Source organism: Mesitornis unicolor, unplaced genomic scaffold, assembly GCF_000695765.1.
Source record: "Mesitornis unicolor isolate BGI_N332 unplaced genomic scaffold, ASM69576v1 scaffold20829, whole genome shotgun sequence".
Lineage (NCBI taxonomy): Eukaryota > Metazoa > Chordata > Aves > Mesitornithiformes > Mesitornithidae > Mesitornis > Mesitornis unicolor.
The window spans coordinates 70,214-94,475 of NW_010206832.1; the positions used below are offsets into that span (position 1 = coordinate 70,214).

Sequence of the window (24,262 nt, forward strand, 5' to 3'; positions counted from 1 at the left end):
GATCTGGGGCTTCTCAGTCTCTGCTGGATGAGCTGTTACTGCCCAGCAACTAGTATGTTTTCTGTAGAGCTACAGCTGTGGGCCTCCAAACAGCTCCTCCTGCCCTCTGTAAAATTCTTGTCTTAGCAGCAGTTTTTAGTGTCAACTTTTTACTATTGAGCAGGAGATCTATATGGCATTGTGCTAGCTGGGGATGGTTAGGGCACTGCCTCCTTACCAGTGGATCATGCTCTGCTGGTGACAGATTTCCTTCACATATGTCCCTTCCTGAGAATTGCAATGAAATCCCAACTTAGCTCATATAACAAGGCAAGTGCTAATAGCTTGTCACGGCTGGCCTGGGTTGACTTTGAGACCTTGGCCTTGAGGTGAGATTCTCCATGTGCCTGTAGGAATCTCCTGAGTTCCTACTCAAAAGAAAATTGGCTTTTGCCAACTGTGTAGTAAGAAGCAGTGGCTGAGTGTGACTGCGTTATGTCCAAACACTTTTACATTACTTAACTGGGAGATCAGTCCTTGAAGTCTTTGGTGTGGTGTAGCCCACTGTTGGTTGACATCTTTTAGTGCTATCATAGCACTAACTACTACTAGTTTTGCAAACATTTGGGTGCCAAGGAATTTGAGAACACACCAAAGGTCTCGGCAGGGCTGGCAGTGAAAGAATTGAGTTATGTCCCTACCCTGGAGCTGATGTTTCCATGTTTCTCTCCCAGGACTACACCATCACCATGTACTTTCAGCAGAGCTGGCGGGACAAACGCCTGGCGTATAATGACCTTCCTCTCAACCTGACACTGGACAACCGGGTGGCTGACCAGTTGTGGCTGCCGGACACCTATTTTCTGAATGACAAGAAGTCCTTTCTGCATGGGGTGACGGTGAAGAATCGCATGATTCGGCTCCATCCTGATGGGACTGTTCTGTATGGCCTGAGGTAAGCCTAAGGGGAATCTTTGTTGGTTGTGGTTGAAAATGACATCTCATCTAAACTTCCCCCATTTCTAAAGATATTCTGGTAAGGGAAGGACCCAAAAGCCCAAAAGATACTCAATTTTTGCACAGTTTTAAGTATCTGCTCTTTCCCCAGGCTGGAAATGATTGTTTCCTTCAGGCCTCCAAATTTTCCTGTGGTGCTATAGACAAAAGTTAGAGATGGGAATAGTCTGCTCTGAGCGTTTCAGGTCACTGTCATTCATCTTGCATAACACTTCCATTTGAAACATTCATTTTCAGGTGCTTATAATTTTCTGCCAGTTTGGCCTATGAAGATGTGACTTCATTACTCTTCTGTCTAAGGTTGATTTTCTGTAAAATTTGAGTCAAATCACTTAAGTCATTTTTGAGTATAAGAGAGGAGACAACTGTTTTTGTACAGTTAAAAACCCTGTCTCTTGACCAGAGCAGTTCTGAAAACTGAGGCTTGAAAGTTGATATCTAGTAGTGGAATGGTCCTTGGTGAGGAGGCTTTTTGTGGTGTCTGGAATAAATTACCATAGGCAAGTGCACAGCCTTCAAAATTGCTGAGCTTGTGTATGGACCAGGTGGCAAAGGTTGGCCTTACTGTGTTATCTGGCTATGTGGAGATGCCAGGGTAGGTGAGAAAGTTAAATGGAAGGAGCAGAGGGCTGAGAGGGGAGTTTGGCAGCTACAGGTAAGAGTGTAGGGTTTGGATGCTGTAGCTGAAATCTAAGCAGTAATTTTCCCAACCCTGTATTTGTCTGCTTTGAGCTTTTCTCCTACTTTTTTTTTTCTTTTCACTACAAAAATTCACAGCTGGCTTTTTAGATCTGCCTCCACATTCCCAAGTGATTGCGATAGCAGCTCTGGCCTTATGTCCCAGTGCAGCGAAGGGGGAGGAAAGACCTTTCTCCTTCAAAGAGGGTACACCCACCCTTCCCATTCACAGTATCAGCTCCTCTGCTGCTTCAAGTTTTGTGGCAAAGTCTGGCTTGTTATGATTTTTTTCCTCCTCTTTAAGTAGTGGGGCTGTTTTGGGGAGTGTAGGGCTGGGTGCAGGTATAGCAAAGTAGGAGACTGCCCAGGGCATCATCCTGCCAGGGCAGCAAGGTGGCAGTGCCCTGTGCTTTCCCTATGGCAGAGCCCTGGGAAGCCAAAAGAGCAGCAGTTGCTGCTGGTGCTGAGGGATGGGCTGCAGCATGTGGGGTGATGTACCATTTTTTTCCTTCTAATTAGTGAATACCTCTTTCTCCAGGCCCAGAGGTGCAATAAGCCCAACTATGTGACTCTGCCCAAGTTTTACCTCTCCCTTCCCAGGACAGATACATCCATCTCTCTACCTCGGGCCAGTGATGTTTGGCTGATACATCCCTGACCAACTTTACTGTCCCATCAGAAAGATTGCAGCCTTCACACAGCTGGCTACCCCAAATTTCCTCAATGTGTTAAAACAAGAGTGAAGGCTAGGTGAGAGGGTGCTTTGACTTGGGGTAGGTATGAGCACAGATTCATCCTGTTGGGGAGGAGGGGGGGGCAAAGAGTGCTGTTAAGCTCAGGCTGCTCTTTGCTGCTGAGCCAGCCCACCTGAGCACAGAGCTGCCTCCCCCGGGCTGGTGGGAAGCCTGTGCACACACCTGCACAGCAAAAGCAGCAGAGCTGCCAGTATATTTTTATCAGCTGCCATTTAGCTGAAATAATGAACAATGTGAGCCCTGCAGCTCAGGTGATGGGCAGAGGAAGCCCTGAGAGGGTTTGTGCTCAAGATGTGCTGGGCTGGGACACTGTGTGAGCGCCTCCTGCTCCATCTCTTCCCTTCCTCTCCTGTGGTGATCAGGGAGCTTGGCTCCCTCACATGACCTGTGTAAAACGGGTGAGATGAGGAAAAATTGCATCCAGGCCAAAAGAAAGAAAATGACAGCTGTTTGCCCCTGTTATTTCCAGGGCCATAGTAAGAGCTGCCTGTGTTGTTTTAACTTTTGGCTGGTTTTCCTGGAAGCTGCTCTCTTGCCCCTGGAGAAAATGGCAATTGCAGAAACGACGCACTGAGCAACTGCAGCTCCTGTTTCCACACTGTCCCTCAGGTCAGGATGGCTGGCTTTTACTATCCTGAAAGCACTGGAGGTTTGAGGGGCAAGGCAGGTGCCCTGAATGCTTGAAATCCCTCTAGCCTTATTTGTAGTGCTATGGGCAATGTTTTCTTTAGGACTGCTTTCTGTACTGACTCCTGCACCTGCGGTTTTGCTGACAACAGAAGTGCTAGGTGCAGTTTTGCAGATGTAAATAACTGTGATCCTATTCAAAAATATGTAGCCATGTGCACAGCAGGTGTAAGCAGGTAAGAAAACAGTCATTGAATATTCACCTGTGTTCCTGTTGTAAAAATGCACTCATGCTTGTCCTGCAACCAGGAAGAAAAGTGCAGGTCTTCCCTGTGGTTTGAAGCCTGTTCCTGCCTTTTCCTGCATTTTTCGGAAGGATTCATAAAATGGAGTTGCTCTGATGGAAGAAGGCCAGAAGAGGCAATTTCAGTCTCTTTTCCTTTGTTTGCCTGTTTGTTTTTCCCCGAGCGAGATGCCAGCGCTCTGCTCCTTCCCCTGCTACCTTCTCGCCAGTCGCTTCCCCCTCCTTTGAGCTGATCCTGTAGCAAAGTGAGTCAATCATGCTATTTGTGGCACAACAGTAATTTTTTCTTTCCAGCAGTCTCTGATGTCAGAGACCGGGGTGAATGACACCCTGGCAGGCCCCTGCCTTCAGCGAGCACTCAAGCGAGCAGCAGGATCAGGCTCACGTGCAGGACCAGATCCCAAGGTCCAAGTGAGCTCGCACACAAGTATAAATGGGTATTTTGTTTCTGAGTTCAGTGGGAACAAGATCAGGCTTCAGTTAACTTGTTTGCATGAGCAAATGAAGCCTTTTATTCCTCTGCGCTCTGCTCCATTGTGATAGTTGCATGTCACGAAAGCATATGCTTGTTTTTCGTAGAATTAGCAAATTAGTGGATGAAGGAAGTGCAGCAGATGTAATACAGCTACATCTTAGGAAAGCGTTCGATACAAAAGCTTACTCCAAAATTAATTCTTGCTGGGCTCAGATTAAAAGCTCGTTGCCACGTCTCCAACTAAAGGAATGCGTATGCAGCAGTGGGGGCTGTGCAGGGGCAGTGATGCTGGGCTGCTGTGGGGCTGGATTTGGGACTGGTGCTCCTGACCTCCTTCCCCAGTGAATTAGCAGCTGGCAGATATCCCAGCAGGCCAAATGGGGGCCTGGAGCCCAGCCCCAGCCCAGAGGTTATCTCTGCAAACACTGGGGTGTGAGGATGGTGAACCAGCAGAGCTGACAGGGTTTTTAGGAGGTGTTACCTGGCAGGGTGGTGCCTGAATTCGCCTGGCCCACAGACACCTTGCAGGAATTAAAAGTGAAGCACAGGAGGGCTGGTCATCTGTGGCACGCAGCAAGAAAGTGCTAAAAGGATGTGAAAAGTCTGCAATGTGAAGGCAGGCTTAAAGGAGCTGCCCACAAAGACAAAGCAATCGGCTATTGGGCAGTGGAGGGAGGTGGAGAAATTAGTGAGGAAGAGCTGGCTAGCACTGGCTTAATTCAATGTATTTTTCCTCCTAATGGCTTTTTGTCAGGAATTGCACTGGTTTCATCAAATTTTAAACAAAAAAAATAGTGAGAAATTTTTCATTTAAGAAAAAGCATTTTGGAGAATGTTGATATTTCACTCCTATTTTTTTTTTTGTAGATAATTTTTCACTTATGTCAATATTTCCCTCGCTATTTCAAGCTGCTGCACTACCACTATTGACGTTTGAAAGTAACACAGAGAATCATCAAAGGCTTTCTCTGGACCTCCAGAGACTGTCTAGTCTGCTCCTGCCACAACATTCAATAAGCTTTACATTATCACACATACAAGCTATACATTACCGCCTGAGATTTTTATTTCCTTTTCTAGACCATGCAGCTGCCACTTGGTAGTGAAACAAGTTGACACTTGTCAAACGCTGATGTCGTCAGTATTTCACTATCTGTTTTCAGGGACCTAAAAATAGAAACAACTGTAACAATGCTGAAATTCTCAGATGGTAATTTGAAATCGTATTTGAAACCAGCTTTAAAACATCCTTCAGGGAAGTCTTGAAGCTATTTGATTTTTGTTCTAATTAGGGACAAAACCAGATTCCGGCAAAACAGGTGCTTTGAGGAAAGCAGACAGCATCCCTGGGCTCGCAGGGGGAGCAGGCGGGCTTGGAAGCAGGCGCGAAGCCGGGCGGATGGCGAGTGAGATGTGATGCCTGGCTGGCGAGGAGCCCAGGCGATGTAAACTGAGCAACCGAAAAACTGCAGAGGAATTTGATGAAGGAGACTAAATCCTGTGCAGAGAGAATGAGGGATCTCCTCCTGCGAAGGTGGTAGCGGTGGTGGGGAGCATGTGCGTTTGTTTTGTGGGGGTTTTTTTAATGCCTGTCCATGATAGTCGCTGCAGTGAGGTGTGTTTTAGAGGTGAGGCGGTTTGGATACCCGCAAAGGTGCCAAAGCATCATAGGGCTCTGATCCCAGTGAGTGCTCTCCTGGGGAAGCAGACCCCTGCTATCCTCATCAGTGTAAATACCTGTTCAGTGCTTAAAGCAAGAGAGAGAGAATTGTCGTATTTCAAACAACTCAAAATTTGCAGTTTTAAACTGAGAGAAGCTGGGCGTTATCTGCTTTGGCAGCACCTAATTTCTGCTTTTCACAGGGCTAAGTTCCCATCAGTCAGCCGCTCCCTGCAAGGCAGCAAGCTCCTGGGGGACATCAGCCCTCGCACTGCAGCAAGCTGCTGCTGACCTGCTTGTGGACCAGACCTCGTTCCTGGGCAAGGCAGCAGCTCGAGCACCACTTCCAGCTCACCCTACATAGGGAAGCAACACATATTAACAGACATACGTTAAGCATCCCACCCTCTTGCTCGTCCAACAACAAGTTTGCTGTCAGAGCCTCCCATGCCACCCTCCTGCTCCCCACAGCTGGGGCTCTGCTGGAGCTCATCTTGGGGACTTCTTCATAGCTCCCATCTCCATCCTGCCTCTCGATCAGGACCAATCCCTGTCTGTATTACCTTCCCCGGGTCCCAGTCTGGAGTTACCGAGTTCTTCAGCTGGTATAAAGGTTCCTCCTGCTCTTGAAGCCTGCTGTTTGCAGCCACATCCTTGTTCTCTCCATGGGTGTTATTTGTTTTCCTGCAAAGATGGCCTGATGGACTGAGGAGTTTTTTTCTGTATTGAGACCACTGAGCAATTTTCTTATCCCATCTCAGAGGCCAGAAGGGAAGAAATCTGCAATTTTTATTTCCCCTTGTCTCTCTGAGAAAAGTTTCTCTGGAAATGTGAGAGATGATTCAGGCTCTACCCTGTCTCTGGGAGCTCTGCCTGCTCCCTCCACAGATTAGGCAAAGGCAACAGAAATCCCTCCTTTGGCAGTTTGGGTGCTAAGAGTTGGGCTTATGTCCTTCCCTTGGAGCTCATCCTGCAGCCTTGTACTGCCTTCCACTGCAGAACTTTCCTTTGGGCCAGCTCCTTACCACAAAGATGTGGGGGTGGGAGAAGGGTTCGTTAGGTGGGTGAAGAGAAATAAGAATTTAATTAGGAGCTCAGCTTCCCAGCTGAGGTTAAGGGCAAATCCCTGTCTGCTTTTTTGCATCCTATGGCTGGGATGAGGGACTTAGCTGGAAACACTGGAAGGAAGTTTAATGATACGGAGTTTCAGAATGATCTTAGAAGCTGTGGAAGAAATTGGAGCTTGCTAAAACAGGATAAAGCAGCAAACCAGAGCTGCTACTTCATCTGTAACGTTGCAAGAACAGAGGCGAGCATCATCAAGGCCTGGCTGGAATTGCTGCCTATAAGTCTGACTTGTTTGTTAGCAAAAATAGAGGTCAAGGGATATCCAAAACCGACTGATTCCTGCTAGAAACAGCTTCTGTGCCCTGAACTCAGGCTCACCGTGGCAGCACCTCTTACTCTTCCTGCTTATCCTATCCCAGCCACCATCGTGAGCCCATCCCTGGACCCTGTCTATCCTTTGCCAGATCCCACAGGTTTAAGTCATGGGTTACTGTTTCATTAATTCAACTTCATCCCAGCCTGATGCTGTTGAAAGAAGCAACCTCCTGCCCCATTAAGTGCAGGTCACTGTTGTCTGAGGCAACCGTAACAAATGAATCTCTTTAAACATGTTCCACTTGCGTCTTTCTTGCCCCCCAATCCAGTTGACAACTTGCGAGATGCACAGTGCATTTGGAATAGAATAAAGAGGCTGAAATGCAAAACCTTGCAGCCAAGGCAACGCTGCTTTTTACTCTCCCAGGGTGTAAAAATGTACTGGACTGGTACCCTGAGTACTGGTTTAGAAGAGCTTTTTTTCCCTCCCCCACCTGAGTGCAGTGCACACTGTTATTTATCAAAGAATGCCTATACAAGCACAGATGCTTTTGGAAACAGAGTGACCTTAGCAGGATTGTGCCAAGGCTTATGGAGTCAGTTTTTTAGGCAAACAGACACAAGAGGAAAATATTCCGTATCCTTGCCTTGCTCTTGGTTCTAACATTGACCCCCAGGAGTCTGTGAAGATCAAACTGTGTTAAAAGAATGGCAGAATTCACCACGGGTTTATAAATCCCTCCAGGCCCTTCGAAGTTTGTGCTTACTGCCAGGCAGAAGGTGACATTTGCCAGCATGTTTTTATGACTGACTTTGAGAACGTACAGAGTAAAAATTCAATTTTGTTTTTTTCCCATGTTCAGCAAAACAGCAATTTTGCCTCTCTCTCCACTCTTAGTCACCAGAATTCCCTCGCGAGTCTAACTTGCCCCATGGGGCAAGCCTGCACAAGCCCTGCAAAACCTGAGCTGCCTCCATCCATTCTCCTTATTGCTGCAAACTGCTGTGAGCTTTGGGAGTCTGTATCCCGAAGGGACAGGAGTGTCATCAGCTTCTCAGGAGATCTGAAATCCAGAAAGTTGCAACCAGTAACTTAAAAAAAATGTTTATCTTTTGCTGTGAGAGTGTTTATGTTAGTCCCTGCATAATGATGCTTAATCCATACCTCCAAAATAGGGTACCTAAACTTCTCTGTCTCCCCTTGAATTAGGAGGATGATGGTGGGGGCATTTTTGCTATACTCCTCCTGTTCTGATCCACACTGAATTTTCAGCAGTATCCTTTCAAAGCCAAAGGTATCTGGGAACATTCTTGGACACTGGACTTCAGTGGCCTGGATAGTCAGTTTGTTTCCTGGGTTTAGTCTGTGTCCACAAACAGTCTCTTTGGTATTTTCCAGTTAGAGCAGAGCAGAGGCTGGAGACCATTCTCAGTAGGCATTTTTCGATGCAGCCAGACCCTTTTTCTGGAGGGTAAGAATTTAAGAATTCTCCTTTTGGTAAGAATTTAAGTGTGGACCAGTGTCAGGCATGTTTAGTTTGGTGGTATAGTCACAGTAGTGCAGTAGTTTATTTTGTAAGCTTGAGCTTAAGGAACTTTGCTTTATGAACTCCTCAATGGTAATAGTCTTTCCCTCTCTCCCACCCAGTCCTCCTTAGAGAGACTAGACCTGCTCCTTTTGAAATCAGATGGTATTTTGGGGAAGTAATTTTCCACCCCTTACGCTTGTAGCTGGTGAATTTGGTTCTCCCAGCACACTGGCCATGATCTAGAGGATGGATGGGTAGCTGAGGGCCTTCAGAGCTGAAATTTGGTAGAGGAAGATCCAATTGAGGCAGGATTGGAAAGGGCAGCTACCGTGGAGGCAGCCAGCAACAGGATAAGGAGGAGATGGAAAGGAGACATTCAACCACAGCAGGTTTTAATAGCAGGTCAGAGCTCTATGCTGCTCTGTGTCTGTGAACTTATATAATCATTCTAAATAAGACAGAAGAAGCCATTAATAAGTAAACAGCAATGAGGAGGATCAGAGAGGGAATGAAATGGCTGGTGGTGTTCATGTCAGAGAACTGAAGTATTTGTGGAGGACTGATGGTTTGCAGAAACCTAAGTGTTCCCTTTTGATCTGCAGCCATGGTGGGACAGTCCTCTGCTGCTGCCAGGCTCAGCTCACAGAGCAGGCAGACGTGAAGGGACAGCAGGATGAGGTTGTGTTACCCTCTCTGTGCCAGCATCTGCATTGTCAGGACAAGCTTGAGATGGGCAGAGCTTTCCTCATTGTAAGAGAGACCTAGCACTCACCCTGTGTGACTTAGAGCTTCGTGGCTGCTTTTCTAGGCAAAGTCTCTACATCTCCTGGGGTTGAAGGATGCTCTCCAGAGCAAGATATCCATGCTACTTTGGCTTCTGCTTGGATCCACTGGATTCTGACAGAGAAGGGAGATCTAAATCAGCCCACAGTCTGTCAGAGCTGCTCAACATCTCATGAATGCATGTCCTTCTTTTCCTTTTTATTTTTTTTTTGAGGTGTACAGTGGTTTCTCCACAGCCCTGTCTCCCCCCAGATGAACTGTGTCCGCTTGCCAGCTGTGCAGTAGAGCAGCAGCGCAGTGAGGACTTGGCTGCTTGGTAGCACCACTGTCTACATACCTCAGAAGAAACAATTACGGCAAGGGCATAAATGTCTTTTTTGTGGGGAAGGAGGTGTAAAGGTTGTGACATGTGAGGGGGCTGACCTGGAGACCAATGGGGTGGGCAAAGATTGAGGGAGGTGGAGCGCTTCATTGAGTGCATCGTGCAAAGCTCAGTGAAGCCTCTCCCCTCCGATGGGCAGTGTCTCTGTGAATCGCCGTCAAAGCAGATGAAATTTCACACCACACACATTTTTTGAATTTAAAAGGGGAGGGAGGTGGGTAGAGAAGTGGGAGAGGAGGAGGGAGAGGGGGAAGACGCAGCCTGGCTGGGCGCCAGCACCTCTTGCTAACACCACCACCTTCCCCGGTGTTCCCTCCGGCCCCCGCGCTCCCTGCTCCCTTTCACTTTGGTCGCCGTCTCCTGGAGGCAGCGTGCTCTGGCTAGAGCTGTTTACAGCGCTGTGGTTTGTTCTCTGTCTCCTCAGCTCCTTTCTCACAGAGCAAGTATCTGCTCTTCTGCTTTCTGTCTTTCAACCTCTCATTCTTCTGCAGCTCTCCTTCCCCATGATGCTTTACCCCTTGCTTCCCCTCATCCCTCTCCTTTGTTCCTATACCCTGGTGGCCTCCTGTCCTGCACTATCTGTTCTGTCTCTCATCTCTACTCCTGCCTCCCCCATCAGTGCTCATCCCATCATCGCTCTTTGATCCTTGCCTCATTTTTCTGCCTGTTACTTTCTTTCCACCTTTATTGCCTGTTAACCCTGTTGAGATACCCAGGAGCTCCTTAGGGTCAGCCTCTCCCATCTATCTCTCTGTCCAGTCCTCCCCATGCTGTCTTCTGTGTGCCAAGCAAACATATCTCTTCACACAACAGCACAGAAGGTATCAAGGTATCAAAGTGTGAGGCAGAGGTTGGTCCTGTGGCCTTCTGGACCAGATGTGGCCTATCCTGTGACACCACAAGGTCACTGGGGTGCCTGACTTTTGCTCCCATTCCCCTTTGGCTGAAAAAGATACAGTGAGTGGAGCCTCTCAGCCCTTTATGAGTCCCACCTGCTCATAGTACATAGCCACCAGAGGAGCTAGAGAAAGCTCTTGTTGGTCTCTCTAGGAGCAAGTGAATGTTGAGGTCAGAGATGGACCTTTCACCACCAGTGGCAGATGCTGTGTAAAATAGTGACAGGGCTGTGATGCTGTGGGTCGCCCATGGACTTCCAGCAGGGCACAGCAAAAGGAAGTTGATGTCCAAGATGCTTTTTGAGATCTGAAGTCTAAAGGATTAAACACCCCCTTCCTCTCTGGGATACTACTTGCTTTATCCCAAGTAGGGCTGGTTTATTAGGGTTTAGGAAGCCCAGAGGCAGGACATGAGCTGAACCCGGTGTCCCAGGCCAGCTGCCCCTCACATCTTGCCATGCTGCAGGAGCCCCACATCCAGGTGCTCCTGTGGTGCTGGTGTCCCTGGGCTTGCCAGGAGCACCTCACTGTGGGTACGGCACTGGAGCTGAAATGCTCCAGACAAGCAGGTGGCTAACAGCCCAGAACAGCCGTGTGCGCCAGTGCTACCTCTAAAACAGAACAAAACCTTCTCCCTACATGGTCTAATTCTCACCTGCGTTGCATGGGCAGATCACCAGGAGTTTGGGACCTGCAGCCAACTGGGGTGTCTCTGGAGGATGCTGAACTATATGGTGTTGATGAGGAAGGAGAGAAATTGTCTGTCTTTTGAGGACAGATGGCCTCTTAATCTTGTTTTTCTCCTTTCTGTCCTACCTTTGCTGATATTCTCTTCTTTTTAAATCAGAAGGGCTAAATTCTGTCCTGATGTAAATCTCTGCTGATATAAATTGGTGTGATCTTGCAAAAATCATTGAAGTGGCTCTGGATTTATGCTGGCTGTTAGCGTGAGTAGGATTTGGCGCATGGAGTGTGGTAGCCATAGCTCACTGTGTCGTGCTCTGCATTTCCAACCAGCACTGCAGGTGATAAGCAAATCCTGTTGAGAGGCGAGAGGGTCCCTCTCAAACCAGAAAATGCTTCCCCCAGATGTCCTTTGTGTGGCCAAGTCAGCCAGCAATTTTGGGATGGATGCTGCGGAAAGGTTTTAGCCCATAGGGTCCCACAAATGGGGTGGAAAATTTTCATTTAATACATTTTGCATCTCGCACTTTAGGGAAAACAGGAAAACGCATTTGTAACTGCTATTTCCCACGGGTGCAGTATAATATATACAGTATATGCCGTGTGCGGCATCGGGGGATGAGTCATACCCGTTCATGACTCTTTGGTCTCAGCGCCTGGCCAGGATGGACTCTGCACCTGCCACTTTGGGCTTTCCTGGCAAGGTGCAGCTCCCCCCAGGGTGTGCTTTTGGACCTGCTCCTCCACCATGGTCTCCTGCGCCCAGCTACCGTGGTCTGGGAGGATTGGGGTGGGAGAGGCATTGCGTTTCCAGCAGCCCTCCTATAGAGGTACAAAACTGGGAGGCTGTAAAAGCAATGCAGGCAATCCCAAAGCCACGGTGATAATTTTAAGTGGCTCCTGTCCTGTCATCCTTCTCCCCCTCTGAGCTTTCTCCTCCACCCCAAGTACATTACGGATAAAAGGGTTAAGAGCTCGCTTGGGCCCCCCGCTCAGAGAGAGGGCAGTTGCAGTGTTGTATCTAGACCCAGTGAGGATATATATAAATTCCCTCCGTCTCTTTGGATCTATTTATAGCACGGCAGGCAGTGGCAAAGGCTCTCCTCAAGGCTTCATCTCCTACAAACAGTCTTCACAGACAGCAGAGAGATAAATTTAGCACACGAGATTTCTTAAAGAGCCAGCAGCTCTGCGGGGCTGCTCACCTCGCTGCAACAGCCCCTACCCCAGTGCCCCCACAGGGGCAGTCCTCTCCTCTGGGTGCTTGCCCCCCAGCCTTCTCCCCCACCTTCCAATTTTCTGCCCAGCTTTGCCTGCTCTCTCCCCCTCTCTGGTCTCTTTTTCTGTCATTGATGTTCTTTCTCTTTTTTTTTTCTTCCTTCTTTTTTTTTTGCTGGTTCACCATCTCATCCTCTTTGCTTTCTTGTTTTTCTCTTTTTCTTCTCTTTTCTCTCTCCTGGGCCAAAGGGCTCAGAAGATAAAGCTTTCTCGTTAACAGTTCACTGGTTATGCCTGCATAGTAAAAAAAGTGTAGCTTGATTAATGCCTTCCAGATGGTTAATTGAAAAAAAGAGGGCGGGAATGCACCACTCTCCCCACTCTTCAGCACTCTGCACACATACATTGCACAGGGAAAAAGCTGCATTAAAGGGTGAAGGGAGCCATATATTTGAGAAATAGGGGCAGCCTGTTAACTCCAGGGCAGTGTTGCCAGGCTGGCGAGTTAGCTGCTGATTTGCTTTGTCCCTGCTTCATGCTCTCCTCCCTCATCTATCTCACCCCAACATTCCCCATCCCAGACAGCGATGCTCCTTCATGTACAACACGTAACACACACGAACCCTCTCGCACCCTCATGTGAACCCCACTGTGAGCACCATGCTACTGTGCCCTCATCTGGCTCTCTGATACTCCCAAAGCAGCACTGACCCTCATTCTCTCCCCATAATTATTTTTGGGGGGGCATGCGCTCACACCCTCCATGTGTCTTTCATGAATCTCGGTTGTGCAGTCGGTTACCAGAGCTGTGAACCTGCAGGAGCAGAAAGGCCCTGTCAGTGGGATCTGAGGTTTTGGATTTGGCACTGCCAAAGTGGGTGGAATAGAGGGGGCATGGGTGGGTGGGAGGCTGCAAGCAGGGTCATTGAGGCAACTTGGGAGGAAAGGGGGGTGATAACGTGGTCAGCTATTCTTCTCCTTAGGTCATTGCTGGGCAATTTAACCAATGCACCTTCTGTTTTACGGATGCGTGTCAGCTGTCTCCCTCTCACAAGCTGACATGCCTCTTCTCTTCCTCTCTGCCCGTAGCTCTGCCTACTGCTGGTTTCTTTGTCTCTCTCAAGGGAGAGACAGAGGAGGAACACAAATCCCTCCCCACCCAGTTAATAGAGATACTGCCTTGCTGACGTGAGTCACAAAGGGTTTAAGCCGTGCAGTTGAGGGTGAGCTGCATCCAGCCCCCCACTCCACACACCTCCCACCACGGATCTCCCTGGTTTCCAGGGAAACAGCGGCCCCAAATGCTGCCTTGCTTTCACATCTGCCTTTCATTTGTCCTTTTTTTTTTTCTTTTCCTTTTTATTTTTTTTGGTAAGAAAAAACCCGCACAACTGATTTTTTTTTCCTCCCTTTTCCTTTCAGGATCACCACCACAGCCGCTTGCATGATGGACCTGCGGAGGTACCCCCTGGACCAGCAGAACTGCACGCTGGAGATCGAGAGCTGTGCGTATGCCTTGCACCCACCTTCTGCCACAGGGTCCCACCAGATGCCACCTGCTGCAGCCGAAGCTTCCTGCCCAGGGGATGCCTCCCAGGGGTGCTATCAGACATCCCTCCTGGAGGATGTCCCCTGGGGCACGACCAGGCTCCCTCATCCAAACTCAGACCTGAGGGGGGACATTGTGTGTGAAATGCTCAGGAAAATGGAGTTTTAGTAGCAGGCTGGGCATTAAAATCACTCTCACCCTTAGGAGGGTGGTGGAAGCCTCCCTTAGCCCTAAGAAAGCCCTGGGAGCCTGCTTTCACTTGTGGCTGGTCAGAGATGGAGCCTAAGCCCTCTTGCAGTCCCTCCTTCACTGGATCTTCCCTTGACTCCTATGAAAATCCTTTCCTGACAGTGCTGGCAGAGGAGGTCCGGCTCTCCCTCATAAAAATGCACTGCAGTATCCCCACAGGAGCGGTCCAGAGCAGCAGATCTCACAGTAATGATGATGCAGCTTCAGTGGTGATTATCAGACAATTGCTTTTTTTCCACGAAAGAGGTCCCACAGCATCCACAGTTGGAAGGGGCCATGCCCACGCCCAGGAGCCCCCTTCCCACTCATCGCTTGGGTTGCTCGGGATGCGCAGCCATCCCAGCACTTGGCGTGGCGGGTAATGGGATGTAAATTAGGTCCTGCTGGAGGCACTAATGACATGTCATTTCTGGCACTCCTTAGCATTTTGAGAATAGTTTACGGTACAACCAAGAAAACAGAAGGCAGAGAATTACCCACAGTTCCCCATGTTGCGATTTTGTTCTTAATGGGACATGTCAAGCCAATTTGTTAGATGAAGCTACGTTTCCTTACAATATTTCTAAGATCCATGCAGAGATGAAGAGATTCAATTGTTTCCTTCCTTGGAGCTTTTGTCTTTTGTACACTTACTTGCACATTTGAAATCTGCAGGGCTCCATTTTGTTTGCTTCCAAGTCCACACAACTCTGGAATAACAGTCCTTTTATTGCTGGCTTAAAAAAATGAATTATACTTTAAAAAAACCAATAAACCATAAAAAAAAAACCAACCCACCAAAATAGCTCTTTTGTGGTGCAGGGGTACTGGGTTTGTAATGCAGCAGCAGGTATCTGGGGTCTCCCTCTGCACAGCATCCCAGGGCATTTACCTGCCTGCCAGCACTGCCTGTTGATCCCATCCCTCCATCCCCAAAATAGCCCTCACGCTGTATATCCCTGCCTAGCTGTGTGTCAGAATTCAAGAAAAACCTGAGGAGGCAGGCAGCAAACAGGCTGTTAATCTGATGTTTTAAGATGTTGTATCAATACTTTAGGATATTTCAGGTTGAAATTACTTGTCCCTGTGAAAGTTCTTTTACTTTTTAAAACGCAAATTTGGTTTTCTTTTTAAAGCTAGAAATCAAAGTGAAGCATCTATTTTTAGATTGAACAACCTTTCCCTTTAGAATCACTTTAAAAAAATGGCTTCCTGAAAAACATGTTTGATTTCATATTGCATAATGCTGTAATAAAAAAAGAAATTACAAAAATCTGTACCAAATACCAGCAGGTCATGCAATAAATGGGATAGAGCTGGTTAACTGTGAGATCTCCTAAAATTAGTTACTGTAATTTGACATTTTCATTGCTGATCAGGAAGTAAATTTGAAGTCACTGCAGTTAAATTTGTGGATGATGAAGATAGCAGTCTGCGTGGCTTGCTCGTTGCACATTTGAATACCTCCCAATTTGAATACATCCCGAATGTATTTGAATGTGTCTAAATGTGGAGTTCTGTGTGCCTGGGTGCGGGTACAAGGGCCAGGCTGCCAGACTCGTACCCACAGGGGTATCAGCCCTGGGGGAAACGATGAAGGGACAGCAGCCCCGGGCACTGCTGCTGGAGGTTTTGTAGCAGGGCTCTGACAAAAAGAGCTGGAATGAGCCTTGGTTATATAAACCAGGGAAACCGTGAGGCAGAGCAGGGAATCAATTGGCCTCTGAATATGTCACTGGTGAGATGAGGAAAGGGGTTCTGTCTATGTTTGATTTCTGAAATTTAGAAAGGAAGTTGAGAAATCAGAAGAGGCTGAGAAAAGATGCTGAAAAGTGGTTCAAGGGCTAGAGCAGATGTTTTGCAGTGAGAAACCTCAATAGCTCAATCTGGTTTGTTTACTGCAAAGGAGGTGGAGAGGTGACTTGTTTACAGGCTGGGTGCACCTCTGCAGAGGGGGAGTGCTGGGTGGAAAGGGCTTGATAACCTCCTAGAAAAATTCAGAATAGCCACCAGAGTCTCGTAGTTTGAGCCAGATGAATTCAAATGTAAAATCACACATAATGTTTTCTAGCTGTGAGAGCATTTGAGCTGCTAGAATCAACCCCTGGGAGGAGTGGGGGCCTTGGCTGTTTCTTGCTGCTTTCCACACTTGGTCTTAGTGCTCTTGGAGAGCCACTGCAGCCAGAGGCAAATAGCGGTTCCTTTGCACAACGCTGGGGTACCTGAGGTAGTGCAGCAGCCTGTGATATCCCAGTGGCTGCAGTAGGCGAGGTGATAACATACGGGTCCTGAATCTCTGTGGGTGTGGGTGCTTTACCACTTACTGCCATGGGAGCAGGAGCATGCCACAGGGGGAGAATATGTAGCCCTGGCTTAGCTGATTTACATCAGAAGCAGATCTGGCATGGCATTTGGAAGTTTGTTATTATTTTTTAGCACCCATGAATAAGCACAGTAATGACTGAAAGTGCAGGTTGTGGGCTTGGAGACTACAGAGTCATCAAATAATTGAGTTTGGGAAGAGACCTCAGAGTGTCTCTAGTCCAGCTCAAAGCAAGATCAGCTGTGAGATGAGACCAGTTTGCTTTGTTCTTTGTCTACCTGGGAGCTGCAGGATGACACCATCCTCAGAGGTTCAGCTCTGATCTGAGGTAACCCTTGGCCCCTAAGGCAAGGTAGGATAATTTCTCCTTCACGGTAGACTCAACAGCTCTTTGTTCCCCTGATCCCAACAATACCCTGGTGCTGGTTTGGGTGGCAGCTCTCCCTGGCACATGTTAGCCTTGCTGGGCCAACTGCTGCTAGGAGGCCTTGTGGACAAGGCAGGCTGTCATGCTGCAGGGCAAGTTGTGAATAAAAGCTGTTTGTGAGCACAGGTGAAGTTCATGCTCTAAAGAAAGCCTTGTATCATATTGTACCAAAATCCGTGCATATCTTACTGTTTCTTGATGTGGAGGTGGTCCCATACAGCTCTGCACTTTGCTTAGAATGAGAGGCTACCCCTTGTGTAGCAGTAGCCACAATGTCACAAGTGGCATTAGTTTTCAAGTGATGATGAATCCTTGCCCACAAGGGTAACAGGCAGGGCTGTGAACATCACACTGATGGGAGGGCAGCTGCATGGTTTCATCCCCTGGGCCTCATTCCCCATGAGTCCAGAGCATCTGGGGAGTCTTCCTGCTGGGACTGTGGCTTTGGGCTCCTCAGCACTTCCAGCCCATGCAGCCCTGTCTGGCATGTATAGTTTGGGGTTAAAATAAGAAGCTGAGTTAACAAATCCATTGCCCTGAAATGTAAGGAATGAGTATTTCTTACCAGTTTGACCCCCCTTTCCTCTCTTTTCCCATTGCTGGTCTTTTCAACCAGCACTTGGTAAAAGCAGCCCCTGATCTCAGAGACTCTGTCCATTTCCTGGCTCCAGACTTTGACTGAGAGCACTTGGAAGAGGGAGATCTCTGTCCATTTCCCGGGTCCCGACTTTGACTGAGAGCACTTGGAAGAGGGAGATGCTCTGATGATCATATTTCTTTTCAACTGCTGTTGTTAATTCTTTTTCTCTCAAATTCGTTTCAACTGCTGTTGTTAATTCTTTTTCTCTCTGGGAATTTTTAGTACTTAGATACTCTGTTTACCTCGTCCCCACCAGAATGTATTGTGTGGTCTCCCCCTTCTGGTAAAAGAAGGCAGTTTTTAAAAAGCAAAATGTTGCGTTCTGTGCATTTGACAGAGGCTTCTGAGGCACAAGTCCCTGACATATCAGCCATGGAGAGTATGTAGCACAAGTCAAGGCTTGATGGGCCGTTTCTCATATTTTTTTTCCTGAGTTGTAGCCAGAAGTGCGAGTTCTGACCAATTTTTTTCTTCTTCTCCTGGGGACTGTACTGCCCAGCTCAGCTGAAGAAGAAAAGTACATCAGCAAGGAGGGGCTACGCTTGCTATCTGATGGTGTGGGCTTTCCTTTGGATCCTCTCCTAAATCACCTTAGTGAAAATGGGGGTGTCATCTTCTCCAGCTTGTCAGCTTAGTTCTCTCTCTGTACTTCTTCATCTCTGCAGATGGTTACACGGTGGATGACATTGTCTTCTTCTGGCAAGGAAATGATTCTGCTGTCACGGGGATGGAGATGCTAGAACTGCCCCAGTTCACCATCATCGAGCAGAGACTGGTCAGCAGGGAAGTGGTCTTCACCACCGGTGAGTCTCTGCTGAAGGGATGCCACGGAATCTGCCAACCTGCTGATCAATGTCAATGTGATTGCTCCTCTGATGCAGATGCTGAGGCACTAACTTAGGATCTAGGCTTCAACTCAGGGTCTTGTTCCTTTGGAAAAGTGGCACTTTCTGTGCCCACCAAGTTAGCTGCTTTTTTTTTTTGTTTGTTTGTTTCTTGTCAGAGACTTACGGGATTCTTGTTTTTTTGCTGCAGTGGATTTCATTTCTTAGTCAAAACACCAACTGAGCTCAAAACAGAACCTCTTTAGAAGGTTCTCAGCCTTTACCTACTTTTATGTGGTTTGCAACTGGCAAAGCTAGTAGGTGCAATAGTAAGCTGAGGAATGTATCAGTTGAAAAGCAAGTGATCTATGAAATGACGCAAACCCATCTGTACACGGCAATAAGAAGCTCTGGAGGGAATAGCTTGGATGATTCGGATACTGCTGGTTGGAAAGGTGGAGGGGTTTGGATTTTGGTTACTGTCTTCACTTTGATCTGGCATGGAGTCCACTGCCAAAACAGCGTGCCACACACCTGTTAAACAGGACAAGTTTGGAAATGATATGAAATCACAGCCTGAGTCTATCAGCGATGGTAGCAGATGGCGATGTTGTTACAATAGTGCCTCAGGGGCATGCTGGGAGCAGGGTCCCATTGCAATGGTAATCTGGAGACCCACAACAAGAGGCAGTATTCCTCCAAAAGAAGTTTGCAGTCTAAATAGTTAAGAGCTTCAAAAAAAGCCTGATAAAATACTGTGTCCAAGCTACACAAATGGCACATAATGGTGAGAGAACATAACCTCTTTTCCCAGTCTACCTTCTTGATCAATAAAGGTTGTTGTTCTCTTGTTACTTTACCTGCCAGCCCACAATTACACCTATATTTCTGGCCGCTGTGCTGCCTAAGGGACAGAGGTGGGAAGGAGGAATGACTTGGACTTTATTTCACAGGAATGGGAGAGGCTCTGCTTTGTCCTTGTCAAAATGGCCCTGCTGTAGTGGAAGGACTGTAAAAGTATTTACTGTAGTTACTATCCCCATTGGGTTTGCAAAAAGTTTAGGAGGGAGATTAGAAGTTGCAACAATTTAGGGAAAAAAAAATAAAAAGACCTGCAGATTAACTAACAGTACTCTATTTGCATATGAATTTGCCCAGTCTGACCATAACCCATTTTTAGAACAGCATGGGAAAAATATGATTCAGATGTTCATTGCTGTTTGGAGGAAAAGCTAGCATATGAAACACTGGAAAATAATCTCACTGCATCCAGATATAGGGTTAAGGTCTCCTGTGTAAGCCTGTATCAAATTGGCATGTACAATAATAGCAATTTCAGAAATGAACAGACATTCTCCCTTGACATCTGATATAATAACGTAACTTATGTAGTTTCCTTTCTTCTTAATACTCTGAGCCAACTGAACAGACTCTGAAGTGCCCCCTTCCAAAAACTGATGAGTCTGCAAAACCAAACAAAGAAAAAAAGAGATTTCTCATTATCCCTGCCTCTTGAGAATATATTACAAATAAAATTGCAATTCCTAACCTAAGCTCTTACCATAAATACAGCCTTGCCCTGCTCTCAAACAACATCTCCCTTTAATATCTTATTGACAGGTTCATATCTGCGCTTATCCTTGAGTTTCCGGATTAAGAGGAACATTGGTTACTTCATCCTGCAGACTTACATGCCATCTATTCTCATCACCATCCTGTCCTGGGTCTCATTCTGGATCAATTATGATGCTTCTGCTGCACGAGTGGCACTGGGTATGTACCTTTTCATTATCTGTTGAAGAAGGGTTTATTTGAGTGAGATCAGCTAGGACAGCTGTAAGAAAGAAGATACCTTCTTCTTTATGGGGTAACAGCTAAGCAAGCCACATAGGTCCGTTAAACTTGCCATCCCAAATGAAGGATATTTTTTCTGAGAACAAATTTTCAGCCAGAAGAGATACTTCTTTGTTCAGAAGCATCAGTGCTTCCTAGGCTTGAGTCTGTATTATTTGAATCAGTAAAAGTCCTATGATAAATTTCTATGGGTGCAAGTTTAAACTCTGTAACAAAAGCATGAATGGTCACAGCTTCTCAGACACGTGAGACACTGACATGCCATGAGCCCACCAGTTCCTTCACTCTGGGTTTGTATTTATCTTCAGCAGAGACATCTGGGAACTTCTTGGTCAACAGGTGTGCCAGAACCAGTTACTTGGATGATAAAAGCTGAGGGTGGGTAGCCAAAGAGTGATAGGAATGGTGAGTGAAATGCTAAAAGACTAAAAAAAATAAGAAAGTGGCATTACATGTTTTCATGATAGTTCAGGCCCCATATGGACACTTTTGGTAGCTGAAGGCCTTCAAGCAAGACCGAGGCAAATGTGGAACAGTAGTTAAAAGTCCAAGTTCTTCTTAAGCAAATGTTTTCCTGCAAGAGGGAAAAAAATGAGGTCTTTTAAGCAACAGAAGGGAAGTGGGGGTGGATTGCAGATGAGGATTTTGAAGAAGGAACAAGGAAGGAGAAAGGGGGGATGGCTGGCATATGAAAACAGGGCTGTGCAACACGATAGAAAGTTCAGAGGAAATAAGAGAGCCAAGGAGGGAGAAAGATTTCATCTGCGAGTGGAAAAGGCTCAGAGAGGCAATGGAGTGCAGGTAGAGGCTGAGTCTTACAGAGAGGGTTAGGAGCTTAAATTAGCTCGAGGGAAAAACAGAGTTTGAGAAGGCTTAGAGGAGGGGTGGTTTGCACAAAGTTATTAAGTAGATAATTGGGCTGTGCTTGCTTGGAGAGGATGGAGCAGGAAGACAAGGAGGGCACAAGAAGAACGTGGTAAATTAAAAAGGTAAGTTGCACTGACAAGAGTATAATCAGTGAGGGAAGAAAAAGAGACCATGACAGACATTGCTGGCACAGTGAAAGTACAAGCAGAAGGGTGGACATGAGATGCACAGCTGTTGAATTTCTGCTGACATCTGGATTCAAGGGAGAAGACAGAAGAAAAACTTTGTAGGTCAGAACTGGAACAGCTCTCCCTAAACTATTCATGACAGCTCTCTATCTAACTTGTCCTTAAAAAGATCCAAAGAAGACTCCATAGCCTCCTCTGGGCACTTTACCTCCAGGTTTACCTGCTCGTACACTCAGAGAGCTCTTCTTTGCCTCTGTCCTAAGTCTCCATTGCAATTCTCTAGATCTTAGCGGAGACGTGGAGAACATTCTATTCCCCCTTTCTTTGCCCCAGATTTCTGGATATTTAGACTACTGTCTAAATATAGACTACTATCTAAATATAGACAATATAATATATTGTGTGTATATAAATATATCTCCCTTCTGTTTAGTATTCTGTGAACTGAGGACTATTAGTTCTTTAAATCTTTTATCAGAAATGACACTAAAGACATGATGTGGGTGAAGGGGAAACAGGACAAGCAGAGATCCAGGATGCACAGAGAGGTTTGAGAGCCTTGACTGTAAAGGTAGAGCTGAAACCAGAAGAGCAAATTAAGGTCATGGAGACTAAGAGAGCTGCCAACAGAGAGAGGAGGAGAGAAACCAGAAGAAAAGGAAATCAGCAAGGTAGTGAGAAAAGCAGGACAGCTGAGCTAGGGAGAAAAAGACTAGGTTGAAGAGGAAAAGTTACTGCTCCAAAAGAAGCATGTGAAGGGTTACTGCCATTTTTTTGGTGCTGGCAGAAGACTGCTAAAGAGAGAGATCTGAGGTCACTCTGACAGTCTGGAGAAGGGAAGAGGCTGAGAAGAAACCAAAGAGGACTGAGGCTGTTAGACTAATCATGGTGCACCAAGCTCTTGGAGACTGAGTAGATGGGGAGAAAAGTGCTCAGTGAGGCCAAGAAATGTTTATTTAAGATGCAGGAAATATGAGTAGGCCTAAAAAGGAGTGTGTGAGAACCATGGGAGGAGTGTGTACAGATAATTGAAGCAGTGAGTGGTAAAACTGGTGAGAGGAAGGTGGGAATTGATGGGGTGAAGGATATAGACAGAAGCCTATGAGGCAAGCAAAAAAAGAGAGTGCTGCGAGGAGGGAATCTCTTCACTTTTTCTCCTGTTCATGCTATTGGAAAGACACAGCAGACTATAAATTCATGTCAGGGATACTGAGGCATTCAGTAGTGCCCAGAGAAGCCTGATGAGTTCATGACGTGGAAGAAAGGAAGGAGAAGAGGTTGAAAGACTGAGTGGAAAACTGAATGTTTCCTACCAACCTGAGGGAAAGGAGAAGGATAGGGGAGGACTTAAAGAACCAAGGTTCAGAGGATGTTGATCTCCATCATCCTCATGATACTCAGCTTTGACATTTTCACCCAGTGTTGGTGGCTGGTTTATTTTCTGCAGAGATTTGTACTGGCTAGCTGGGCTTAGAATAATTACAATTTTCTTCCCAGTTGCACTGCTTCCATCTCTCCTTAGGCCGTCCAACTGGGAGGAGGGATGGGGAAGCTGAGAGTGGCATTTCAGGAAACCAATCTCACCTTGGTAACAGAGCACCTACCCTCTTCTTATAGGGGTCACCACGGTACTTACAATGACTACCATCAACACCCATCTGCGGGAGACTCTCCCCAAGATCCCTTACGTCAAGGCTATCGATGTTTATCTCATGGGCTGCTTTGTCTTCGTGTTCCTGGCACTCCTGGAATATGCTTTTGTCAACTACATATTCTTTGGGCGAGGCCCCCGGCAGCAAAAGAAACAGAGTGAACGGATCAGCAAGGCCAACAATGAGCGCCACCGTTATGAGGAGAAGAGGGTGAGAGAGCAGGTTTGTCCCCTTCTTTCATTGTGGCAGGAGAATTCAGGCTCCCCACTGTTCATTCAGTCCTGGGTGAGCTGTGGAGCAGCCTTTCTCCTCCTCATTAGATGAGCTCCAGTTCCCCTGCCTGGTGATTACTGGGAATTTTTTCTCCTTGATCATTTTGTCATCAACTTCAAGCCAATCTCATCCTCTAGCAGGGGGCAGGTGTACCCAAAAATACCCCTGTGCCTTTTTGTCCTACTGTGTTGGCAGAATCGCACTACCCCCTCAAAAGTTTGCTGTGAGCACATGTGCCTAGTCCTTCAACTCCAGCATCAGTGGACATTTTCAAATGCAGAAGTCCAGGTTCAGAGCTCACAAATGACCCAATCAGTGGTATTCTTACACAGAAAACAGTTCAGAATCATCCCTGATGGTGTGACCCCGTGTGCATTGTGCACAGGACATCCCTGCTACCTTTCTCACTGTGTTCCCTGTTCTAGGTTGACCCTTATGGCAACATCCTCCTCAGCACTCTGGAGATGAACAACGAGCTGCTAGCCACGGACATGATGAGCAGCGTTGGCGACTCTCGAAACTCTGTCATGTCCTTCGAAGGCTCAGGAATCCAGTTCCGCAAGCAGCTGGCCTCTCGGGATGGATTTGGTCACCACCCAACCCTGGACCGCCATGTCCCGCTGACCCACCACGCCGCAGCCCGCAACCGTGCCAACTGCCGTCTCCGCCGGCGGTCGTCCAAGCTGAAGCTAAAAATCCCAGACCTGACAGACGTCAGCACCATTGACAAGTGGTCACGAATCATTTTTCCAATCACCTTTGGATTCTTCAACCTTGTTTACTGGTTGTACTATGTAAATTGATGCCTGCAGCCTCCAAGAGAGATAGGGACAGACACTCAGACAATGACAACACAGGAGTGTTGTGGTCTTTTGGGTTTGGGTTTTACTCTTTACTATCATTATCATTTATTCCTTTGATTCATTAGATCTATTCTAAGCTTACTCTTCTCTTTTCAGCACACGTAGAACCACGGAGTGTGGGAGTGGGTAAGGGAGAGAAGGGTATATGGGAGGGGGTTTGGTTTCAGGGAGGGATGAGTTTGTCTTGATTTTGGTTTCCTGCTG

At 47.1% G+C, this 24,262-nt stretch overlaps 1 protein-coding gene across 2 annotated transcripts in view; it reads left to right on the forward strand.

Moving 5' to 3' along the window:
* The window catches only part of LOC104546512 (gamma-aminobutyric acid receptor subunit beta-4), a 71,992-nt gene extending 47,764 nt beyond the window's left edge, over positions 1-24,228 (forward strand). Inside the window, exons 4-9 of one of the 2 annotated variants that reach the window (XM_010191925.1) lie at positions 714-934; positions 13,793-13,875; positions 18,203-18,340; positions 19,982-20,134; positions 22,888-23,144; positions 23,621-24,228. In XM_010191925.1, coding sequence (XP_010190227.1) covers positions 714-934; positions 13,793-13,875; positions 18,203-18,340; positions 19,982-20,134; positions 22,888-23,144; positions 23,621-23,998 — 1,230 coding nt within the window. In that variant the 3' untranslated portion in view covers positions 23,999-24,228. The remainder of the gene's footprint in view (positions 1-713; positions 935-13,792; positions 13,876-18,202; positions 18,341-19,981; positions 20,135-22,887; positions 23,145-23,620) is intronic. The other variant, XM_010191926.1, reaches the window with a different exon arrangement.
* Positions 24,229-24,262: the final 34 nt, after the last annotated feature.